The 22,008-nt window shown below is 39.8% G+C and overlaps 1 protein-coding gene and 1 long non-coding RNA gene across 2 annotated transcripts; both read right to left on the bottom strand.

Annotated features, from left to right (window-relative positions):
• Window positions 1-800: 800 nt before the first annotated feature.
• LOC110678323 lies at window positions 801-2,105 on the bottom strand. The gene is made up of 3 exons (XR_002501500.1): window positions 1,930-2,105; window positions 1,017-1,084; window positions 801-959 (listed from the first exon to the last, which is right to left on the bottom strand). It is a non-coding gene; the product is annotated as an uncharacterized LOC110678323 (long non-coding RNA).
• A 1,950-nt stretch (window positions 2,106-4,055) lies between these two features.
• Window positions 4,056-15,715, bottom strand: LOC5569016 (mesencephalic astrocyte-derived neurotrophic factor homolog). The gene is made up of 5 exons (XM_001652624.2): window positions 15,446-15,715; window positions 15,257-15,381; window positions 4,590-4,731; window positions 4,333-4,532; window positions 4,056-4,264 (listed from the first exon to the last, which is right to left on the bottom strand). The coding sequence occupies exons 1-4, from the start codon at window positions 15,531-15,533 to the stop codon at window positions 4,366-4,368; spliced, it is 522 nt and encodes a 173-aa protein (XP_001652674.1). The 5' UTR covers window positions 15,534-15,715; the 3' UTR covers window positions 4,056-4,264; window positions 4,333-4,365.
• Between the last annotated feature and the right edge of the window lie 6,293 nt (window positions 15,716-22,008).

Raw genomic sequence — 22,008 nt, 5'->3', positions numbered from 1 at the left:
ACGTCGATTTTGCTTGCCGGAAGGATTCCTGTAACATGGGGCACTACTAGGAAATCCAAGATCCAAGGCCCGTCACGCTGCAGTGACTTGATGCTAGCAGACGTGCGGCGGGTAACGGTTTGCTTATCTCCTGAAATGCCGACAATAGGGACCGCTACGAAATCACATTTGAGCTGCAACTGCTTTGCGAACTGCTCTGAAAGGAAATTCGACTGCGAGCCTGAGTCGAGAAGCACCCTACATGGGTGGTACTCTCCCCGAAAATCCTTCACACTGACTAGTGCCGTTGACAAAATGATCTGCTGTGACGAGATGTTGCTGCATACGATAGACGGACCTGAGGGGGTTGAGGCTTCTTCTTTCCTTTGCTCTTTTCCACTAGTAGAATCAACGACAATAGGCTTCTCAATGATTGGCATCACGGAGAAAAATATTTGGTAGAAACAACTATTTTTCACTTCATTTCAAACAAAATCTTAGGTTGAAATTTGCACAAACATGTTCTTAGTTTGATTCTACTTTTTGCGTTGGTTGAAACAAACTAAAATTCTAGGTGATTTTTGCCTTGGAAATGACATTTGATTTTAACAACTTTTGTTTGAAACAGACTAGAAATTCGTTGTTCAATTTGACAGCAGTAAAAACAACTAATATTTTAGGTTGTTTTAAACTTAGAAAAGCGGTTTGAAAGAACAAAACTATATGTTAAAACAAACAAATTTATTGTTTGTTTTTAACAAAATCTTTGTAGGAAATTCTGCTTTGTTTTCTTTCTAAATATTTTAATTAAAAAAAATTAATTGAAGGCTTAAATTTATTTATTTATACTACTACATACAGATGCAATAATTATCCAATCAATATTTTTATAAGCTGCTTTTAATGTTTTCCGCTTGCCCATACGCGTGATCCCGAGGGGGAGGGGGGGGGGGGGTGTTCAATTCTCCGGAAAACATTATCTGCAAAATAAATAAACCACTGCTATTGTATGAAAATATGTAAATTTTAAATTTTACCTCAGGGTTCTCCTTCAGGAAACACAGATGAACGAAGCTTCTTCCTGGGAAACTTAAACGAAGGGAATCTGAAATATAATGGAGTAGCGTGAAGGTCAGTATTTCCGGAACCGGTTGTAAAATTAAAAGTTGATAAATAAACTATGATTACCCAATAATATGCACATGTCAAAATATAACAGCATACACGAACTAGTAGACATCAATAACAATGTATAAATTAGCTTTAATGGCTATAACGACTAACTTTGCATATGTATTTCATTATGTGGATAACCACAAAAACCGTCAACAAATCAAACTAAATATTTGGTTTGTTTCAAATATTAAATATATTTGTTTACTTCTTCAAACAAAAAAATAGTTTGATTCAACCTTCTATTCCTGTTTGAATTTTTAAAATCTTGATAATTGTCAACAACCCAGTTTATGGCAAAAATAAACTATGCCTTGGTTAAAAACAAACTTATATTTTAATTTGATACAAACTTGACCAACGTCGAATCAATATGAAAATTTCAGTTTAAAACAGCACAACTTTTTAGGTTGTTTCAAACAAAACATTGACTCTGTAGCAACAAATTCATGATTAAAATCAACCAAATTTCTAGTTTGAAAAACAACAAAAATTTTGGTTATTTCAAACTAGCTTGATTTTTCTCCGTGCACCTCCGCATGAAGCAACGTGTGATGCTTCTTCCCGCAGCCGCTTATCGTACACATCCGTGATTTACATTGTGCGACCCTGTGTCCTAGCTTTAGACAGTTAAAACACAGTTGCTTCTCCTTTACCGTCGTCAATCGTTCAGGTAATGACTTTTTCATCACGTTTCATCACGTTACATTTGGTAACGTTGTGCTGTTCACTGCAAACAACGCAGACTTCTTCTGATACATGTTGAGCTGTATATACCTTGAGCGGTGGCTTGGAGCTCGGATATGGCGATTTGGGGGTCGGAGGTAATGCCTTGAACTTCGTTTCACTCGGTTTGGTCGAACTGTTGGCCTCGCATCTCTCCAAGACGAAACAACGATTACGTAAAAAGTCTATTGTTGCGTTGTAAGATGATAGGCTCTTCGGTGGTAGACTGTTTTCCCACATACTGTGTGTAGACTTATCCAGCTTCGATGTGACTAGCGACACGATTAGTTGTTCCGACATACCCAGCATTTTTTGATCCTGGAACTCGAGTGCTTCTACATGACGGCTACATTCCTCCACCAGCTGACGAAGTTCGACTGAACTCTCTTTAGTAACTTTCTTGAGATTCAGGAGTCCGTTGACGTGGATGTCGACAATCGTGCGCTTGTTCTCAAATCGTTGCACCAGTTGGTTCCACGCTGCATTAAAATTATTTTCGTTGAGTACTTGGTCACTGAACATATTTTCCGCCTTTCCTTTCAACGATTGGGTCAGATAATGCAACTTCGTCGCACTCGATAATGACGGATATTTTCCCATAAGGTCCAGAAACAATTGCTTAAACCGGAACCATCGCTCGTATGTGCCATCAAACGTGGGGAGCGGCACGTGAAGTAGTCCTGGCTGTTGCTCAACGACTGGAGGATGACTTGATATTTATGTTACATCTCGCCCTAAACGTAAGTTTTCCATCTTACTGCAGATTTGCACACGAATATTTTCGTAGATGGATTCAAACTCGATGAAAAATTCTTCTTGCTCTTCACGTTTGTCAGGGAACTGAGTGTAAACATCGTTTTGGATCAAATTGAACTCGTCGTAGCACGAATCCACTCGCTTGAGAAACGTATCTAGGTGATGCACTGTAGAATGCTGTTCTTGTTGCAGCAAGCCTGATATACGTTCCAGCTTCCCCGCTACTGCTTGTCGTCTAGCCATGAATCCTTCCATGTTCTTATAAGAAAGCTGTGACTGCTGTTTTTGTAGCCACTTTTCTTTTTGTGCTGCTATTGGAGAATGCACGACTTTTCGTGTAGTGCCACTAACACCCGTATTCTCCAAATCCGTATCTTCGTTATCTGACATTCTTTTTTGGGCTATATCACTGCACTATTGTCCCACTATCTTCGGCTCAGTCGATAATGGTTTGTGGTAACCAATTCCACACTTGCACTACCAGCTTCAACTGGATTTTCACATAGTTCACCCGTCTCTTTCTACCAGCTCCTGAACGCTGGGTTTCTTCGGTCGGCCTTCAAGGAAGCGACGCTTTCTTCTAACTCCGCAACAAGGTCGAACTTTCTCGAAAGTCGACGCGAATGTGATTCCCTCATGGAATCAGCAAAACGGGGTTATGTCACTTATTTTCCGAAGCTTATGGATACGCAGTAGGAATCCAATTCACTCGCGGAACCGTTTGTTTTCGACGATAACTTTGAAAAATTGTTCGCGGAACTTTTCCGACGATTTTCCGTAACAATCCGGTTCAGGTAAGGACCAAAATGTCCGTAAACGAGAAGATCAATGGAGTCGGTTTCAATGCGAAAAACTAAAACACGTCCACTTCTTTCGTTGGTGCTTTTTTATTATGATCTGATGCAAAGAAAACAAAATGGTGATAAATTCACAAAAGCATAGGTGGGTGATTTATAGTGGGGGCAAGTCACGTTCTCCAAAATCCTGAACAGGGATTTTGGTGGTTCCGGAATACTTTGAACGGTAAAGAATAATAAAGACTGCGACGATTACAGAATAACAACACGACACGTTTATTGTGTCACTCTAACTGACTTCATAACATCAACGGTGGTAGTGTTGCCACCACAATACTGTAATTTCTACAAATAAGAAAATTAGTAATACAAAAAAAACCTTTGTAGAAGACCGTAACTAATACAAAAAACTTTGTAGAATACCGTTTTCGTCAAATGTTTCATTATAAAGCTCAAAATGCATCTTTCCGCGTAAAACTGCTTTCATGACCACTGTGCACTTTAGTACATAACATGCATAATGGTCGTTAGCCACGTGACATTATACCGGAAGTATCTCGTCAACAAAACTAAACACTTTGAAACATTATAAAAGAAATTTGTTCGGACTATTGATAACACCAATTATTCGTACATTCCTTTTATTTATGTCCACCTACAATGGTATCCCTTATAGCCATCATGTTGCACATTGATAACTGTGGACATTTTCAGATTGTTCACATGTTTTGTATCTGTGGATGTACTACAGCAATATAATAACTTACTTACGTAAAAGAGATGGGTTTGATCTATTCCATTGCTGCATGCTGCACAAAATCAATCAATTGGTTCTGGTAGTTAAAATTTCAAATAATTAGTTTGTGCTCAATATCGAGTAGAATTACGAATGATGACATACCTTACAAAAAAATAGACATTTCAATCCTTATCTCTACAGTTCAGTTTTCACGTATTTGTGCTTCAGCTCATCGATTCTTTTGATGAAATCGGTTTTTTCCAAGCATCCATCACAGTTCTCATCCCAGTCAGAAAGAATTTTCTTCAAGTCCTTCACTTTCAGTTTCTTCAAATCTACTGAGTTAACATCAATTTGTTTGTCTGAAGATAAAAAGAAATATAAAGGAAGAGTATATATTATATAAAAAATAAACTTACCGAATCGTAGATCGCAGACCTGAGCATCCTTTTTCTTCAGCTTCTCGCAAATCTTCAGAGCCGGCATAGACCAACTGAGTGGCTTCGATAGTTCACTCAAAATTCCAGTGGCCGATTCCTCCACACCGCCCAAGTAGTAACACTGTAATAAGCATACAAAAACCATGAAATGTTGACAAATTAAGTGTTAAACAAGTAAAATATGATTGGAAGATATAATATTATTTATAATGTAGAATACATTGTCCGGAAACATGTCCCCATCTCATGCATTTCCAAACGCGTTGGTTACTTCTCTGATACCTCTTCGGTTGTAGCATTCGACATATTTCTTGATGTATTAGACCGATGGGCGTCATTATGGCTATGATGCCATGAGTCTTTTTCGAAGGGATGTCTACTAAAAATTTGTCGGGTTTCATATTTTACTAACACAAACCATACCCAATTTTTTTTTTCCGGACGGGATAATTCAATATGACGCGTTGCAAGAAAAATTTTGATTTCTGAAAAATCCAGTGCAACTAACCGGGAAATTTACGAGCGATTTAATCGAAGCCATCGAGAATTGTAGTTTTATTGACATCGAACACATATTTAATAAACACAAATCATGATGCGTCTTCGATCGATGTGTAGTTTCTATCGTACTTCAATAATTTTGACTCAAGATATCATTATAGTGATCTGCATAATTTGGTTGAGTAATGTACCTGGGACATAAACGAATAAAACTAAACGAACAAGACATGAATATTGCTAACTGGTAGGGATTGTTAGGTATTCTCGAAAATTTACGTCTTCTGAGAAGTTTGGAAGGTTTCAAAAGGCCCCATTTATAAACAATAGAGGGTTAGCTTAGCTTAGCTTAGCTTAGACTGACTACACATATCAATGGTTGCTATTCCGTGATTGACCGAGGTCAGTGAAAATGCACAAAGAATCAACTAGAAGATCGGCTGGGATTGGCCAAAATCTTCTTCAGTGTGCATAATTCAGTGCCTCTATTTATACATGGTCAATAACGGCGCCGGCCACGTCCTTGCAGTCAGGTGGGATTGGGGGAAGGAATGTTAGTGTGTAACCTTTGCTATTTGGAGACCGTGTTTGCCTCTGCATCTCCACAAAGGTTACTGGGAGGGATGTTTGTTAATGGGGAGGATCGTTGGGTCACAGGATTCACTTTGATAAGTGATTAGACCATGATAAATAATTATTTGTGAGCTATAAATATGCTTATATGTAAATATAAAATTTTCTATTTGGTGTGAACAATATCTATGTAGAGAAAAATTATGCCGACACTTGAGGTGACGAACTTATCAAAGTTTGTTGAATAAAGTGAACCTTTCGCAAGTCTACACTCGTAGTGTCGAACCATTCAAAGTTTTTTTTTAATTACAAAAATAAAAGTAAAAGGAAAAAGGTGTTTTGAGTAAAAAAAATTTGACGTAAATAATTTATGAATCAGAGTTTATGTCGACACTCACAGTGACGAACATTTCATAGTTTGTTTAAAAATTATTAAAGGTGCAATCATACATATTTTATAGATTAGATATAGTAGCATGAAACGAGCTCACCAATTGATCCGTCATCCTTGAGCAGCAACAATCCACTTTCAGCTTCACTCGTTTGCTCGGCTATATGAAAACACACAGAGAAAATAGGCGCGCGTCCCGAGAGGGAAAACAACTGACGACTGCTCGGGCTTTCTTGACGCACTGCCAAGGAGCAAGCGTCAACGTCGAAAGATCAAAAAGAACTTATCGAACGCGGCACTTTTTCACTTTACTCGACCGATGCGCGACATGTTTGATCCTGCCCTCATCGCCGGCCCCCGCAGGAGCAAGCATCAAGGTCGAAGGATCAAACACAACTAAGCGATCACGACACTTTTTCACTTTCACTCGACCGACGCGCGACATGTTTGATCCTGTCCCCATCGCCGGCCCCCGCAGGAGCAAGCATCAAGGTCGAAGGATCAAACACAACTAAGCGATCACGCCACTTTTTCACTTTCACTCGACCGACGCGCGACATGTTTGATCCTGCCCTCATCGCCGGCCCCCGCAGGAGCAAGCATCAAGGTCGAAGGATCAAACACAACTAAGCGATCACGCCACTTTTTCACTTTCACTCGACCGACGCGCGACATGTTTGATCCTGTCCTCATCGCCGGCCCCCGCAGGAGCAAGCATCAAGGTCGAAGGATCAAACACAACTAAGCGATCACGCCACTTTTTCACTTTCACTCGACCGACGCGCGACATGTTTGATCCTGTCCTCATCGCCGGCCCCCGCAGGAGCAAGCGTTAAGGTCGAAGGATCAAACACAACTAAGCGATCACGCCACTTTTTCACTTTCACTCGACCGACGCGCGACATGTTTGATCCTGCCCTCATCGCCGGCCCCCGCAGGAGCAAGCGTCAAGGTCGAAGGATCAAACACAACTAAGCGATCACGCCACTTTTTCACTTTCACTCGACCGTCGCGCGACATGTTTGATCCTGCCCTCATCGCCGGCCCCCGCAGGAGCAAACGTCAAGGTCGAAGGATCAAACACAACTAAGCGATCACGCCACTTTTTCACTTTCACTCGACCGACGCGCGACATGTTTGATCCTGCCCTCATCGCCGGCCCCCGCAGGAGCAAGCATCAAGGTCGAAGGATCAAACACAACTCATTTATAAACAATAGAGGGTTAGAATAAAAAAGTAATTTTGTCTTCTCCAAATCCTACGGATGTCCACTGCCCATAACTGCATGTTTGTAACATTCGACAAAAGTAGGCATTGAGTAAATGTAATACCAAGTGTGAATTTTATGGCAGGAATATGAGAGGAAACTAAAATTTCAAAAAAATACCAGGAACTCAAAAGTGGTTATTTGAGGCTGATATTTTGTACAACTCATATCGCATACTATTCACCTAGAAAATAATTCTGATAGAAATTTCATTGCTATCACATTACGAGGCTACTTTATGATCTCGAATTTTCTAGAACAATCTGACACATTTCAGTAAGTTGATCGAAAGTGTTTATCATTTGATGACTCTCCATGGTATTAACTCCAATTTGTCAAAAATATCGAATGTGACTGTTTTGCAGTTATGGGCAGTCCAATCCTCGTTAGAATTTATCCTCTGGACGCTTTAAGGTTCTTAGAACAGCTATGGGTTAGATTGCGTATGTCTTATTCCAACGGCTTTGAGGATCCATGGACTCATTCAGCAGAATTCACGACTGTGGATCCCAACTTTTCGATAAATATGATAACCTTAATGAACAAATTGAAACCAAATTTGTTCCAGCGGTTTATGAGATAAAATTACCGCACTTACTGTCAATGAAATGCACCTTATTTTATAAAGAACTGCAATCGCTCATCGTAAACAGATTTCGTGAGAAACTTACTAAAAAATTCATTATTTCAAATTTTGTTATTTATCTTGATATTTTTGTAGTCAAACCAAAGACAAATTAAAGACCTCGATGTCCCTTGCAGTTGGCCAAAATTTTATGGCTCATAAGGTAATCTAGAATGCCGTGAAAAGTGTACTGCGATCTGTCAAACTTGGGTACCTTTTGCACTACCGAGGGACCAAATGCAGTACTAGAAGTGGTACCCAATCTGAGCCCGAGTGGGACGGACCTGGTCAAACCATAGCTACTACTGCAATAAAGAAGGCTGTATAGTAAAATCGACATTTCTTTAAAATTTTGTTTAATTTTTTGCATGATCGGTTACACAGCGTAACAAAAAAGACATGTTTGCGTGTCTCAAGAATCAAATTATGTGTCTCTAGTAGATTTGGGGTTGTTGAATCTGATGCCATTCTCAGAAACGTTCCAGCACGTCACAATTTTTAGCTACAGGTCGCCAAAGTTGCATAAAACAATGGTTTTATTGATGTTTACATAAAATTTAAGGTATAATTTATGAAACTTTTTTGTGATTAAATCCACCAAGCATGCATAATAAGACTCAAACTTTCATTTTAAATGTAATTTGGTTGAAATTGCCCGATTAAATTTCGATTAAACCGATTCTTTTAACATGGTAACTGTCTCCATATAAAACTCTTCGTTTCGCTTATATGGGAATATACAATACTTTTTTAAATCACCAAAAACTAACTTTTCCGCATCGAAAGTATTGTTAACTTTGTTGATAAGTATTGTTATAAACATAAAGTTTGAATTCTGTAACAAATTAAGCAAATAAATTGCCTTACAAGCTGGGCAACTTGCATGCAAATTGGCTAAAATAGTCAATTTTGGCATTTTCAACAGCCAATATCTCAAAAAACTAGACGTGCTATGATATTTTTGAAAACGGCAATGAATTCAGCAACCCTTAATTGAGTGTATAGCGGTATTTTGGTACTTGAGACAAAAACGTGTTCCGCAGTGTTATTGGAACACACAAAAATACCTAGTGATCTGAAAACCGCTCACGAGGTCTTGTGTTTTCAATATAAATAATTATGTTATCAAATGAAAATAATGTCAGACGACTTCATTTGAAAGTTGTTAATAGGTATTGCTAGAATATATCTGTGCGAAAAATCAATGTTTACACTAATGAGCGGGAAATAGGGGCATGAGCGGATACTGATGGTACAATGTTTACCTTTACAGCATAGGTTCCCAAACTTTTTAGGTGCGCGACCCACCTAGCCATCAGGCGTCTTTTTCGCGACCCACCAGGTATAAATTATTGAAAAAATGAATTCTTTATTGTAACTTGCATGGTATTTCGATACTTTGTCTATGATCAATGACAAGGCGTGAAAATCATACTCAAAATCAATTGAAACTTTCAGTGTTTGAGGAAAATTAAATATTTGAAAGTCATTAGTTTTCATTCTTCTCTTACGGAAACTCAAACTACAGCAACATTGTTCATCAGGAATTTGTTACTACCTAACGACTTTGACAGTTAAGATTAAGATAAATGTTCAAATCAAATTGTGATCATTATTTAGTATTCTCTGACCTGCATAGTTCATCACCACAAGATTTATTTTTTTAATTAATGAAGATAATGTCTGTTATGAAGTGGCTAAAGATCGAGGAAACATTCAAAACTTAGAAAATAGATAAAGAAAGATTTTTTTTCGCGACCCACCAAACACTAGCTCACGACCCCCCTGGGGGTCGCGACCCACAGTTTGGGAAACTATGCTTTACAGGTAACGCGAATATATCAGATGATTCGATACGCGATGCGAAAGAGGCGACCTTCCGTGGATGAATACGTGGCAAAATGACGCATGGTCTCGAAAGAAAAGTGAGCTACGCGGTCGGCCTCCAGAGCGAAACACGCTGAGTTGGGCTCGTGCCCCGCGATCAAGAGGACATGGCAACAGTAGAGAGGCCAAAATCACGTTTAAGGCTAAGCAAGTCATGAAAAAGAGCCACGGGATAGCCCGAACCAGGCAGTACTTCCACTCGAACCACGGGCGCAAAGCAATAACAACCCGTGGATACGAGTTAGAAAGACGTAAGTAAGGAGAAAACCGGAAACAACGACCAAGGAGAATCCTAAATCAAAGGCAGTGAAACGTAGGAACTTAGGCGAGGCCCTCGTTATCGAAACGGAGGAGCCGAAATACGCCGAGCATATGAAGGTGATGCGAAACACGGAGAAGTTATCGCCATTGGGCGCAAATGTGCGGAGCATAAGGCGGACTAGGATTGGTGAAATAATCCTAGTTTTAAAAAAAGATGCTAAACAAAAAGGTGCAGCCTATAAGCAACTAGCTCAAGAAGTGCTTGGCGATGAGGTTGATGTGAGATCCATGACTGCTGAAGTGACTCCTCAGTGTAAAAATCTGTATGAAATCACTGATGGTCTCTGCTGCCCTCAAAGAGCAGTGTGGCATCGACGTAGCCAGTAAGGCCACCCACCTTAGGTGCCGCAGGGCACCCAGGTGGCCGTGATTAGGCTGCTGGTTGCAGAGGCTAAAAAAGCGACGAACGTGGGCATACCTACTCAAGGTAGGCTGGTCGGATTGCTGGCTGAGCATACAACAGCCTCCTGAAATTTGCCTCAAGTGCTTAGGGAAGAACCATAAGTCGTGGAATGGTATGGTCCCGAAAGAAGTAAGCTGCGAGGAAAATGCGGCATGGAAGGCCAAGCGTTTGTAAGCCAATCTCCAAGTGTCGACAGAGCAAAAAACGGACACCTCACGGATGGCTAGGCCCTAATGTCCGGGTACAAGCGGAGTATCAAAGCAGCCAAAAAAGAAGTAACACAATTAAATTTAAATCCCTGTGATGCAGCCCAGCAGCAGCTTTGGCAACCAGACTCGGAAACGAAGACTGACGAGGTGATACTTTCGGACCCATACTGCATACCAGCCAACAACGGTGGTGGATAGGTCTCAAAAGCTATAGGCCTTTTCATGTGACAGATCCGTCTATGCATTTGTTTACATCGGTGGAGGACCGGTGCTAACACGAGCCTGTCATTTTCATAGAAGAACTGTCAAAGTGCTTCCCGATCAGCTGATTTGAGACGTCATGTGAATAGGCCTATCATCTATACTCCACTGCACTGTGACGTCACGCATCAATTTTGACAGGTACTGGTCCTGTTGTTTACAGTTTGGACTTAGTACTTTTTCCGAATCATTCTTAATTTCGTGAAAGTTTGCTGCGAGGAGAGGTCAAATCCACTGCAGATACCCACGGATCGTATTGTTCTATCTTCCTACCGTGGAAAATCGACACCATCAGCATGCTGGTGATAGAAATGCGAAGATGAAAAAATGATTGAAAAAACGACTAAGTCCGAATCGTAAACAATAGGACCAGCAGCTGTTAAATAAGTGAGGTTAGGTTCGTCATATGCAGCGCTCTATAGAGCTTAGTGACATTTGAACACACGTAGACTACACTCAAAATAATCCAAACGTCATTGTTACGTGAAAACATACGTGATTTTTTTCCATCGCACTTTTCACGTAGCTCCTACGCAAACCATAGGTAGCCCAGAATGAACGCATGAACTTTGGAAGTTCGTCCATTCCACCGTCGCTAAACGTAAGAGCTACGTGGATTTTCCGGTAGCCTTTACGAAGCGTTTCAATAGGACCTAGATGGTTTTGCATTAAATTTAACTGTAATAAAGACCAATCTTATTTCTAATAGGCTTTGGAAGAAAACTAATTCCCAATTGGAAAATGTAAACAAACTTAAAAGATTGTGATATTTTTATTGTCAATCTGAGCATTTTGAATCCTTTTTCTTCAATTTTGTGAGTTTGATCTGTCTTGTTGTAGCCTTCGCGTGCTATAATTGATAGAGGTTATAAATGACGTGTAAAATATGAAGTAATGCAGGGATTTTTCGGTATTCACAGCATATTTACCTTGAAATCAATATTACACAGTGTTTAAAGCAGCAGCAGCTTCTGAAGTTCTTCACGTATCAAGCGGGCGCCATCTTAGGATTTGAGCTCAACACCGAATGTACGTACAATATGCAGATGTCAAAATGAACTTAGGCACCTACGAGAATTCCACGTAAGTGAGATGGTAACCTCAGTAAACATTATCGAGTCACTATTTGGTGGTTATGAATGGTTTAGTGATCTTTATCTTATGTCGTTTTTCTTTATTTGCACCGCCTGCACCGTTTTCCCACCGGTGTAGCAAAAGTTGCACCCAAACCGTTCTTTTATTCCGCAGGTAGCACACCGTTTTTACACTCGATTGCCACCGGTGCAGAAAATCCTACACCCTGATCGAGCTGGGTGTAGCAGGTAATGCACTCTTTTTACCAATACATGTATGGTTCTTAACTGTCAGTGGTGTTCTTGTTTTGGTCGTTTTGGTAGATTTTGTTGTTTTCGGTAACGAACAAGCAAGATCTTCATTTGCGCTCATTTTCGACTACGCAGATAAAATGGATTTATTTCGGAATTGAATATTCTTAGTATTTATTAATGCTACAATAAATACAGGTTTTATAAGAATAATAAGATATACTGAGTATGTTTCATCAGTAGAAGCTTTTACGGTTTATATTAAAAAAAGGAAGGCTTCTCTCAGATGTTTGGATTGCCTGTATACCAGTACTACAGTAATACATTAAAAACACTTTAGTTCGGTCAAATTTTCCGAAATTTGCTCATGGATGCCAACAAAATAGAATAAGCAGCGGCTGGAGCTGTATGTTCCCGTATCTTAAGCACGGAATTCAAAATCTCTGGTTCTGTGTTTTTCAAAAATATTGACGAGTAATCGACATTGATATTCCAATAGTATTAAATTCTAATGATGATTGATTTCCGTTGCTCGCTTCGCCTTATTACAAAAAAATCAGCTTTTGCATCGTGAGCTAGAAACATTGCGGAAGTATGAGTTTTGGCGAAGTTATTAGCCAGAGAGAGGATCGATGAAATTAAATAAGTCCTTACAGTATTGAAATATGAAAATTCTGAATTTTTTAGCATATATTCATGGTATCAATTCTCAGGAAAAATAAATTAATGTTCATATGCCAAACATTTATTTAAACATTTTACATTCAGCCAGTGTTGTAAACACCATTAACAAACTATCCAAAACCCGAACGAATCTAATGTTTCCGAATCCCTTACAGCAAATCATGAATAACAGAAACAGCTGTTCTATCTGTTTGCAGAATGACATTTTGTTTTGATTGGCGCCTTCACTAATACTATCATACGCTGTCAAAATATTGCACCGAAACCGTTCTATTTTCCGGTGTCAATTGTAACACTCGCACGGTGCACCGTCGGGAATAATCGAAAACGACATTAGTCAGGTGAAGTGGAGGTAAAATGAATTTGGAATGATCTACGTGATTTTTTACGTAGCAATGACGTTTGGATTTTTTTGAGTGTAGCATACGCTCGTCACACACAGTTTGTTTTTGTTTTCCTCAAAGAAACTTGCACACGCTTTCCAGACTCACCAAAATGCATATGGAAATATTACCCAATTTGAAAAATTTAAACCCGGTTTCTGCGTGTTTTTCGAGACTGAGTGCAAATTGTTTTCCTCTAAGGTTCACAACTACATCTACTCTAGGGCACCCATACCATTGGGCGTGAAAACCACTATAGTGATTACAGGACGATACAAAATCCAAAAAGTAGTCTCCATCTCAACAGCCGCAATCTTTTGCGATAGTAAAAAATTGCGGCAGTTACGCGCCCCCAAGGTGTTCTATTGAAGATTTTTACCACATATCCGAACTAGTTAATCGGCAGCCAGTAGTGACAGCTGATGACTTTAATGCATGGGCAGTGGAGTGGAGTAGACGCTGCATCAACCAAAGAGGCCTACTATTGTTGAAATCTCTGACCGATCTGGTCAAAAGCGCTTAGAACGAGCAGAAACCTAAAGCGGTTGGAAAGCACGAACAGGACCATGTGCTTGATTGAGAGTAGCAGGGGCATACCGAACGGTTTCTAAAGAGGCGGTGTGCGTCATAGCCGGAATGACGCCCATCGGGCGCATCATCAAGCAAGATGTTCAATGCTTCAACCAAAGAGGTACCAGAGAAGTCCGCAACGCGTGTAAAGAGGCAATGCTCAGAGGTTGCCAGCAGGAATATGATAACTCCACTAGAGGTAGATGGACCCATCGGCTAATACCAAATGTGTCAGACTGGTAAAAAAAACCTGGGGAAGTGAACTTCCGCCTGACGCAGTTTCTGTCAGGGCATGGTTGCTATAGGCAGTACTCGCATAGGTTCGGGCGCTCAGAATCTACGTGCCCAAATTGTGCTGATGTGGAGAAAACAGCGTAGCATGTCGTGTTCGATTGCCCGCGATTCATTGCTGTGAGAGGTCACATGCTCGCCAATTTGTGCGGATGCCGAGTGCTGGAACGCAGTAACTAAAGCTGTCATTTAGGGTGTTTTATGTATTTTGGACAGTGCGTTACGCGTATATAATTTGGCCACTTCCGTTTGGTTTTGCCGTAAATGGCCAAATTATATACGTGTAACGGTCTGTCCAAAATACTTTGATCACCCTACATTATGCTTGAATTGCAGCGTCTGCAGAGGATAAGCTCTGTCGAGCTTCGTCCCGTTGTTTGAGTCGGCTAGGAGAAGCAGTTTGCCTCGGCTACTTCTGCTACATGTGTTAAGTGCTATATGCACTGACCCCTCCCCGAAGCAATACCGTAAGATGGTGCCGTGGAAACAAATGGTCCGAGGCTAACGGTAATGTCTGAGCATGGGCTGGTTCTAATGGGTGGTGCGACATTCCCACACTCCCTGAGTTATCTTCTCAGGGCGTAATCTTTCAGTATGGCGTAATGACCGTAAACATTACCAGAAAGCTAAGCTATCATTGCGTTATCAGCTACCTATCCCAACGTTTTGAATAAATTGGGAAGCGAGCCCTCTTAGATTACACACTCTTTTATAAGGGCTGTACAATCCTCGAAAAGAGTGCTTCCAAGCTACTGCTGTAGTGTTTTCAGAAATATAGCTATTGTAGTGTTTCTATTAATAAAATATTTTAGTGCGTTACTGGGACTTGGGAGACACACAACTCTGGGATTTTATAATCAGATAATTCTAGAGAATTCAATGGACCCTCAAAATGAAATGGTATCTTTCCGAATGTTACGCTACGCATTCCATCGCGCATCTTTGATTTCGTACTTACAAATCGCTGTTCCTTGTTTTTGGCAGTTTTGCAGAATAACCGGAATTCGTCCTCGATTTTTTTGGTATCCTTCTTCACCGAATCATCCAGACTAGCGGCAAATTTCTCCACAGTCTTTACGCAAACTGTGAAAAGAACAAGACCCTGAAGATAGTTCCAATTCCGGAATTTTCAAACGGTAAAACTTACCTTCGCAGTCGCCCTCCTTCAGGCCATGTGAAATCGGCAGGAAGTTGAGAACGGATATTACCAAAAGCACCACCTCGATACGAAGCATTTTCAGTTGGATATTCTTTCAGTTCAATTCAAAAACGAGGCTCGTAGATTTCGATCCAGCGAATAAAAACGGAGACGATCTGCCTTTACTTCACTTTTGCATGACGTGTTGAAAAGCCGCTAGATGAGAGTGCCAAGCGAAAAGTGGTGTGGTGACCTCGATTGGTGAGTGACGTGTAAACATGACGTTTACTACACGGTGTTATAAAAAGCCGAAAATGACACTAAACATTACACAAAACGACACAGTGCAATTCTCGCGGAACATTATTGCGCTTCTTGAGATATATTTTAGTTTTTCTCTTTTTTTGTGACTGTCAAACAGTTATGCACCAGGGTGAATTTCTTATCATGGACAGTGCGCTTATTTTCCCTGTTAAGAGCAAATCTGCCCTTAACGGTAGCATTCAATCCACACAACACTGCGCGCAACTACCTGGCGCACAATTAATAATACCACAGAAAAATTAAGAAAACTTTTCGCAACTTTTGTATCACAGTCAATTGATAATTAAACGGACCAAAATTTATACCCGTACCTTGCAGCATGCATAAACAATTCACAACGGTCAGCTGGTAGACCAGTTTTGACATTTGTCCTCGTTTTCGTTGGCCACACACAATGGATCTGGGCTGCGCGTAACACTGGCGCGTAACTGGCCGGCGCATAACTAACTCGACGAAAATAAAATTTTACAAAATATTCGCAATACTAAAGGACCTATGTACAAATGAGAGATTCTCTCCTCTCTCGTTCTCTTTCGATTATAACAGTAGAATACTAATGATTTTGGGAAGTTTTTCACTATAGATCGAAAGTCAATTCCCTTGACTAGCGTTTCATACAAAAAACGCAACAGAAGAGGTTAATGTGACTCAGTTATTCATGAAAGAGAAAGTAAACAAAGAGAGCCTCTCAATGTTAGATAGGTCCTTTAGTAATGTTTCGCGAGAATTCTTTTTGAGTACCGTAAAACGGGGTATCATTTATCAGCTAGAGTAATAATAATCTGTGACTTCGTGTTTTTGAATATTCACTCAGAAATACGGATAGTCACAGATCCCGGTCAACCATATCTTTAAATTTCTACACATTTCTTTATATCGAGCTTCAAAGACGCTCATACAACAAATCGATAGTAATCGTCATCGATTGTGCGTAAAGTATATTCGTAAAATGTTATCAAAATGTCGATACCAAAATAGCGGGCTTCTTCTGCTTTATCGACCTGCAAAAATTAATCATGATAAAAAAATGTGGTATTCCATGCAAATCGAACCAACTTGCCAATTTGTTTATGTTTTTTTTTTGTAAGTCTCTTTTTATAGACCATTTCCGTCAAAAAATTGTATTTGCTCATGAGCTTTCTTTCAATTTACTGGACAAACTTCCCAAAGGAACCCATATGTTTTGTAGCCCCTAACTATTGAAAAACAATGAAAAACTGGCGGCACGACAGTTCGCCCCACGGTCCTTTACATTTTATTTCTCTCCGATATTTATCAGGCCCCTTTTCCCCCTATGATTTTATCTCCACGTTGTGGTGAATTTTGATCAGCTGTTCCTTCGTGGTCTCCACTCAAGCTTCTGGATTTACTCCCATGATTGAAATTTACTCAGGTGGCACAGATCATTGATGCGTGACATTAGTTCTCTTTTTCACTCTTTCGTTATTCTTATGCAGAGCAAATAGTGACGTCAGCCGGCAAATAAAAGAAAGAAATAGTGACATGCTTCAGTGATTTGCACCACCTAAGTGAATTTAGAACATTGGTCTCATCTTTGTTGATCTTTGGGTTTGGATGCACTACTTGTTCCTTTTTTTGGTAATGGTGATGACTGCATACCCCATATCCGTCCCGGAAACGACCTATCTATCTTAACAGGTTCCATCATCGGAACCTTAAAGTTAATTGCGTGCGCAAACATATTTCCCCGTTTTATTTTCAAGACCCCAAACAAGTGGAAACTGGAACCATCAGGAAGAGAGCGAAGGCAGCCATCGTGACGGAATTCTTCACGAACAGATTAAAGATCCCCTTCTTATCTTCGTAGGAAGTTGCCGTGGTGCTCAACCTGATAAGGTCCCTACTCTATCCTGGGTATGCGGTCATTGGAAAATTGGCGACGATAAATTTCACTGTGTGGCAGCATATCGTCTTTTAAGCTATTTGACCCCAATTTAAAATCCGGAACATTTCCGCTTTCGAGGTTGCAAGAGCTGTTCGATTTGATTTAGATTCCACCCCGGCTTCCATGGACATCCAGGAATAAAAATGATATGCTCCCGCGCAGTGAAATCTTCGTGCCAGTTTGCTTCCGGCCACAAAACCACAAGAGAGCAGGAACCTATCGCGGATCATCCGGCGCACCACGGCAGATTCACGCAATGAGGTGAATGGGTTAGTTGGAATGGAATTTCAAAGATGAAAATCAAATTTGTCCAGCTGCAACGATGGCCATTTTTCGTGGAGTACTTGTGATTTCGGTGGCTGAGCGCATAGAAACAGCACGCTTAACCAGATTCACGCATCGCATGTGTTTTTGTGATCTACAGAAAATAAGGCAACGAATGCAAAAATATCTGAGGAAGTGAAAAATCTGTGCATTTCGCACTCCTTCGCACTCAGCCTATACGTATGTTGGCTATTGGCTACATGCAGATCGCTGAAAATGGATTATTTGTGATGGAACTGTCAGTCATCTTCAACGTGGCAGCAAACAGTTAACCGTTGGCAAGATGGGGAGTATTCGGGGATTTTTTCCATCGAAAAGCTGAAAAATGGTCGTAAATGTGAAATTTGTTTTCCCATTTGCTTCCGCTTTAAGAGGAAAATAACCATCATCGTTTTACAAATTTTCAAAACCAGTTTTTTTGCTCAAAATTTAAGCAATGCTCAAGATAATCTATCATCGCACTACACTTGCTATCTGTAATGCAATGATAGATTTTCATGAGGATTTCGTTGAATATGAACGAAAAAACTGGTTTTTCAGTTTTGATGATTGCTGATGATTGAATGATGGATTCTTGAGCCTTAACTATTTAAATAGACAAAAATCTGAAAAACTTGCTTTTATAATCAAGAGAAAAATGGAAGCAAATTCCGCATATTGAGCGTTTTTGTGCACCCGGTACTCATTTTTGAGCGGAACAAGTTTAGCGTGAGGTTGATAAGCAACAAACCAACGAGCGAGTCAATTTTGTTGTTGCTGGATTTGACATTTTGTTGTGTCTACAAACATTCAATGCAGGGATGTTGTAAGTTTTGGCCAAATCTCCACTTTCTATACCCACAGGGTTGAAACAACTGTGCCGCACGACAAAATTCACCTCAAATTCCCAAATTTTCAAAAAATTGTAAGAAAATCAGGAGTGCATATAAAAAAATATCTGAAAGCGTCAATAATCATAAAAAATAATCGCCTTTCGAAGAAAAATATAAAAATTGGGGGTTAGGTCTGACGGAAATGGTTTATTGGGAATTGAACAGTTTAGAGGAATAGCAAGCCGAAGGACAACTAGGCCACACTTTATCACATACCTAAGAGCAGTCGTAACGGTGCGCGACTAAACTAAATTACATAGCGCAGTATCATTACGCTGATCCGTACCGGGCGCTGCTAACCGGGGTAGCAAAATGACAGCGCTGCTTTCGGAAAGCATCGGGTGAGCAAATTTAGCAGCGCGATAGTTGCGCTGCTATTCGATTTGAATTCAAGCATATACACTGTAAGACCAAAGTACCCTTTAAAGGGTAAAAAAGTACCCTTTTTGAGAGAAACTAGTTTAACTCATAAAAAGAGTAAAGGGCCTTTACTCTTTAAAGAGTAAAGGGCTTGTACGTCAGATCAACGAGTGAATTTTACCCATTATCCAAAACATTTGTTCTGAGAAACAGAGTAAAATTTACTCTTTTTCAAGATATGAAAATTCTGTTTGATTTTAATATTTTTTCTCGTTTATAAAAATATCTACTAAAACACTTGATCATATACATAATTTTTATTGAATAAACTATTTGCAATTAATTATTGTTCAGGTGCGGGAGCATAATGAATTGGTTCACGTTGATGTTACTAGCCTAGCAAACTGACATCTACTATTGGCGATTTTGACATGCATACGGGATGTATATGGAAGCAAAAGTATCCTGTAATCAAATGATTGTTTCATATTTATCAGAACACTAGAGGGAAAGAAATTATACATACCATTGATCTATCCAAATTTAGAAAACAGTTATTCCATCGTGTTACTGCAAGTATGTCTCTGCTCCATAAAGAACTATTATGAATTGCAAGATTTTTTTCACCCATTAAAGAGTAAGTCCGTGGAATATATAAAAGGGTATAAAATACTCTGTATCTGAAAAAATAAAGTACCCATCATTTTGACGTTTCCATATATCAGCAAATAATGGGTATTTTTTCCACATTAAAGGGTAATGCCGAGTTTACAGTGTACGGTGTGGGATATGAAATTCTGGTTGGAGTTTTAGTAATCTGATGCGCATGAAGTAGAAATTTCATAATTTTGAGAATTAGGTTTACCCGAATTTTTTTTCAAGATTTTGATAAGAATACTAGGAATCTGATGCAATTATTGGAAATCCGATAGAAGTTTATGAAATACTCGAAAATCCTCGATTTCGGAGAATTATGGGATTTTGGGATTCCGACTGGAATCCTTGGGATTCCGACTGGAATCCTTGGGATTCCGACTAGAGTCCTCGGGATTCCGGCTGGAATCCTCGGGATTCAGACTAGAGTCCTCGGGATTCTGACTGGAATCCTCGGGATTCCGGCTGGAATCCTCGGGATTCAGACTAGAGTCCTCGGGATTCTGACTGGAATTCCAGCTGGTATCCCAAGGATTCCAGGCGGAATCCCAAGGATTCCAGGCGGAATCCCAAGGATTCCAGTCGGAATCCCAAGGATTCCAGTCGGAATCCCAAGGATTCCAGTCGGAATCCCAAGGATTCCAGTCGGAATCCCAAGCATTCTAGTCGGAATCCCAAGGATTCCGATGGCATTCTAAAAATTCCGCACCAGAATATAATAGATATTCCAGCAGAGTTACAAAAATTCCCAACCTGAATTGGGTCCTAAAATGTTTAATGAATTCTCCTTTTTATTCAATAATACGAAAGAGCATGTTCTTGCAACTACTTTAGCAAGTTTTCCCGCTCAAATAACGGCTATATCATTTTTTAACTTCAATTTTAAAAATGGTTCCAAATATCAACCTTGACACTTGTGATCTTGTTTGACATTCACTTTTTCGACAAAAATGCCACAGGGCATATAGTTTTAACACTGGGGTTATTCCCATCTGACATTTCGGAAGGGACACGGAAAACAAAATATACCCAAAATTCGAGTTTAAACCAAGGGGTGTGACAAAATCTCAAAAATCATAATAAAATGTTTTTTGTACTTAAACCAATGAAAATCATTTAAAAATTGAGTAAACATGTGTTTCTGCCCTAAACTTAAGCGTTTGGTAATAAAATTGAGACAGGGTTTTAGGACCCTATTGATCACCATTATTTTCACAACTCATATGTTATCCCAAAAAGCCGGTACGGAAACGAGTTATTAAATATGGTAGCCACCGGTGTGAGAATGAGTGACTAAACTAAAATGACAACTCTGGGGGTGATCATTTTAATCACCCAAATAGTCGCTCCCGTTAAAGATGCTCTAAGGGTGGCAAGTGGCATTCATAAACTAATGATTATTACGATCCATCTGTGGGGGAAATGTAGGGGAAAGGCCCCAAGCACAATGTGAACGGCAACGCGGTACATCGGCAAAACGGCATGCCCATTCTGATCTACACTTTATTTATCAATCCAGTGTTGACTAAATCCTTTTCAACATTAACTTAACAAGTAGAGTGTAGCTCAAGATGGGCTTGCCGTTTTGCCGCTGTACCGCGCTGCCGCTCACATTGTGCTTGGGGCTAAACGTATGGCATCCCGAATAATAACGTACCATTTAGTAAATGGCATAAACCAATCATGTACAATATAACGTATTGGATACAATACATTGAATGTTGACGCAACATTATTCTTGATTGAATATACAATAGGACGATATTCAAAACTGAAAAGGCATTGGATGGCTCTTTTTTAGGGGTAGTAAAAACGAAATCCTGAAGCAAATAAAGCACCACGAGAGTTGAACTAAACACAAAAAGTTAAGCATTCACATTACGCTTGATTTCTAATCACTACTTTTTTGATCCAGTTTCCTAATTTACGTTTTTTCATTTTTTTTTTCATATGTTTTGACAGTTCACGACTACCATTCTTCCATGTACTTGTGTTTGAATTTTGAGAATCCAGCGTAGCGCGATCGTTATTGGAATACTACTTTTTGCCACTGGCACCAACTCTTAGCGTTTAAGAACGAAATAAACAGTCGTTACCCTATTCAATAACAGTTTTTTGAATTGTAACAGAAC

This window comes from Aedes aegypti, chromosome 3, assembly GCF_002204515.2.
Source record: "Aedes aegypti strain LVP_AGWG chromosome 3, AaegL5.0 Primary Assembly, whole genome shotgun sequence".
Lineage (NCBI taxonomy): Eukaryota > Metazoa > Arthropoda > Insecta > Diptera > Culicidae > Aedes > Aedes aegypti.
This window is presented reverse-complemented; position numbering and strand designations above follow the sequence as displayed.

Coding starts and splice junctions, on each gene's coding strand:
- LOC5569016 (XM_001652624.2), bottom strand. CDS start 15,533: ATGCTTCGTATCGAGGTGGTGCTTTTGGTAATATCCGTTCTCAACTTC. Junction 4,732..15,256: donor AAAACAAGGAACAGCGATTT/GTAAGTACGAAA, acceptor TGCTTATTACAG/TGTTACTACTTGGGCGGTGT. Junction 4,533..4,589: donor GGTCTGCGATCTACGATTCG/GTAAGTTTATTT, acceptor TTTTATCTTCAG/ACAAACAAATTGATGTTAAC.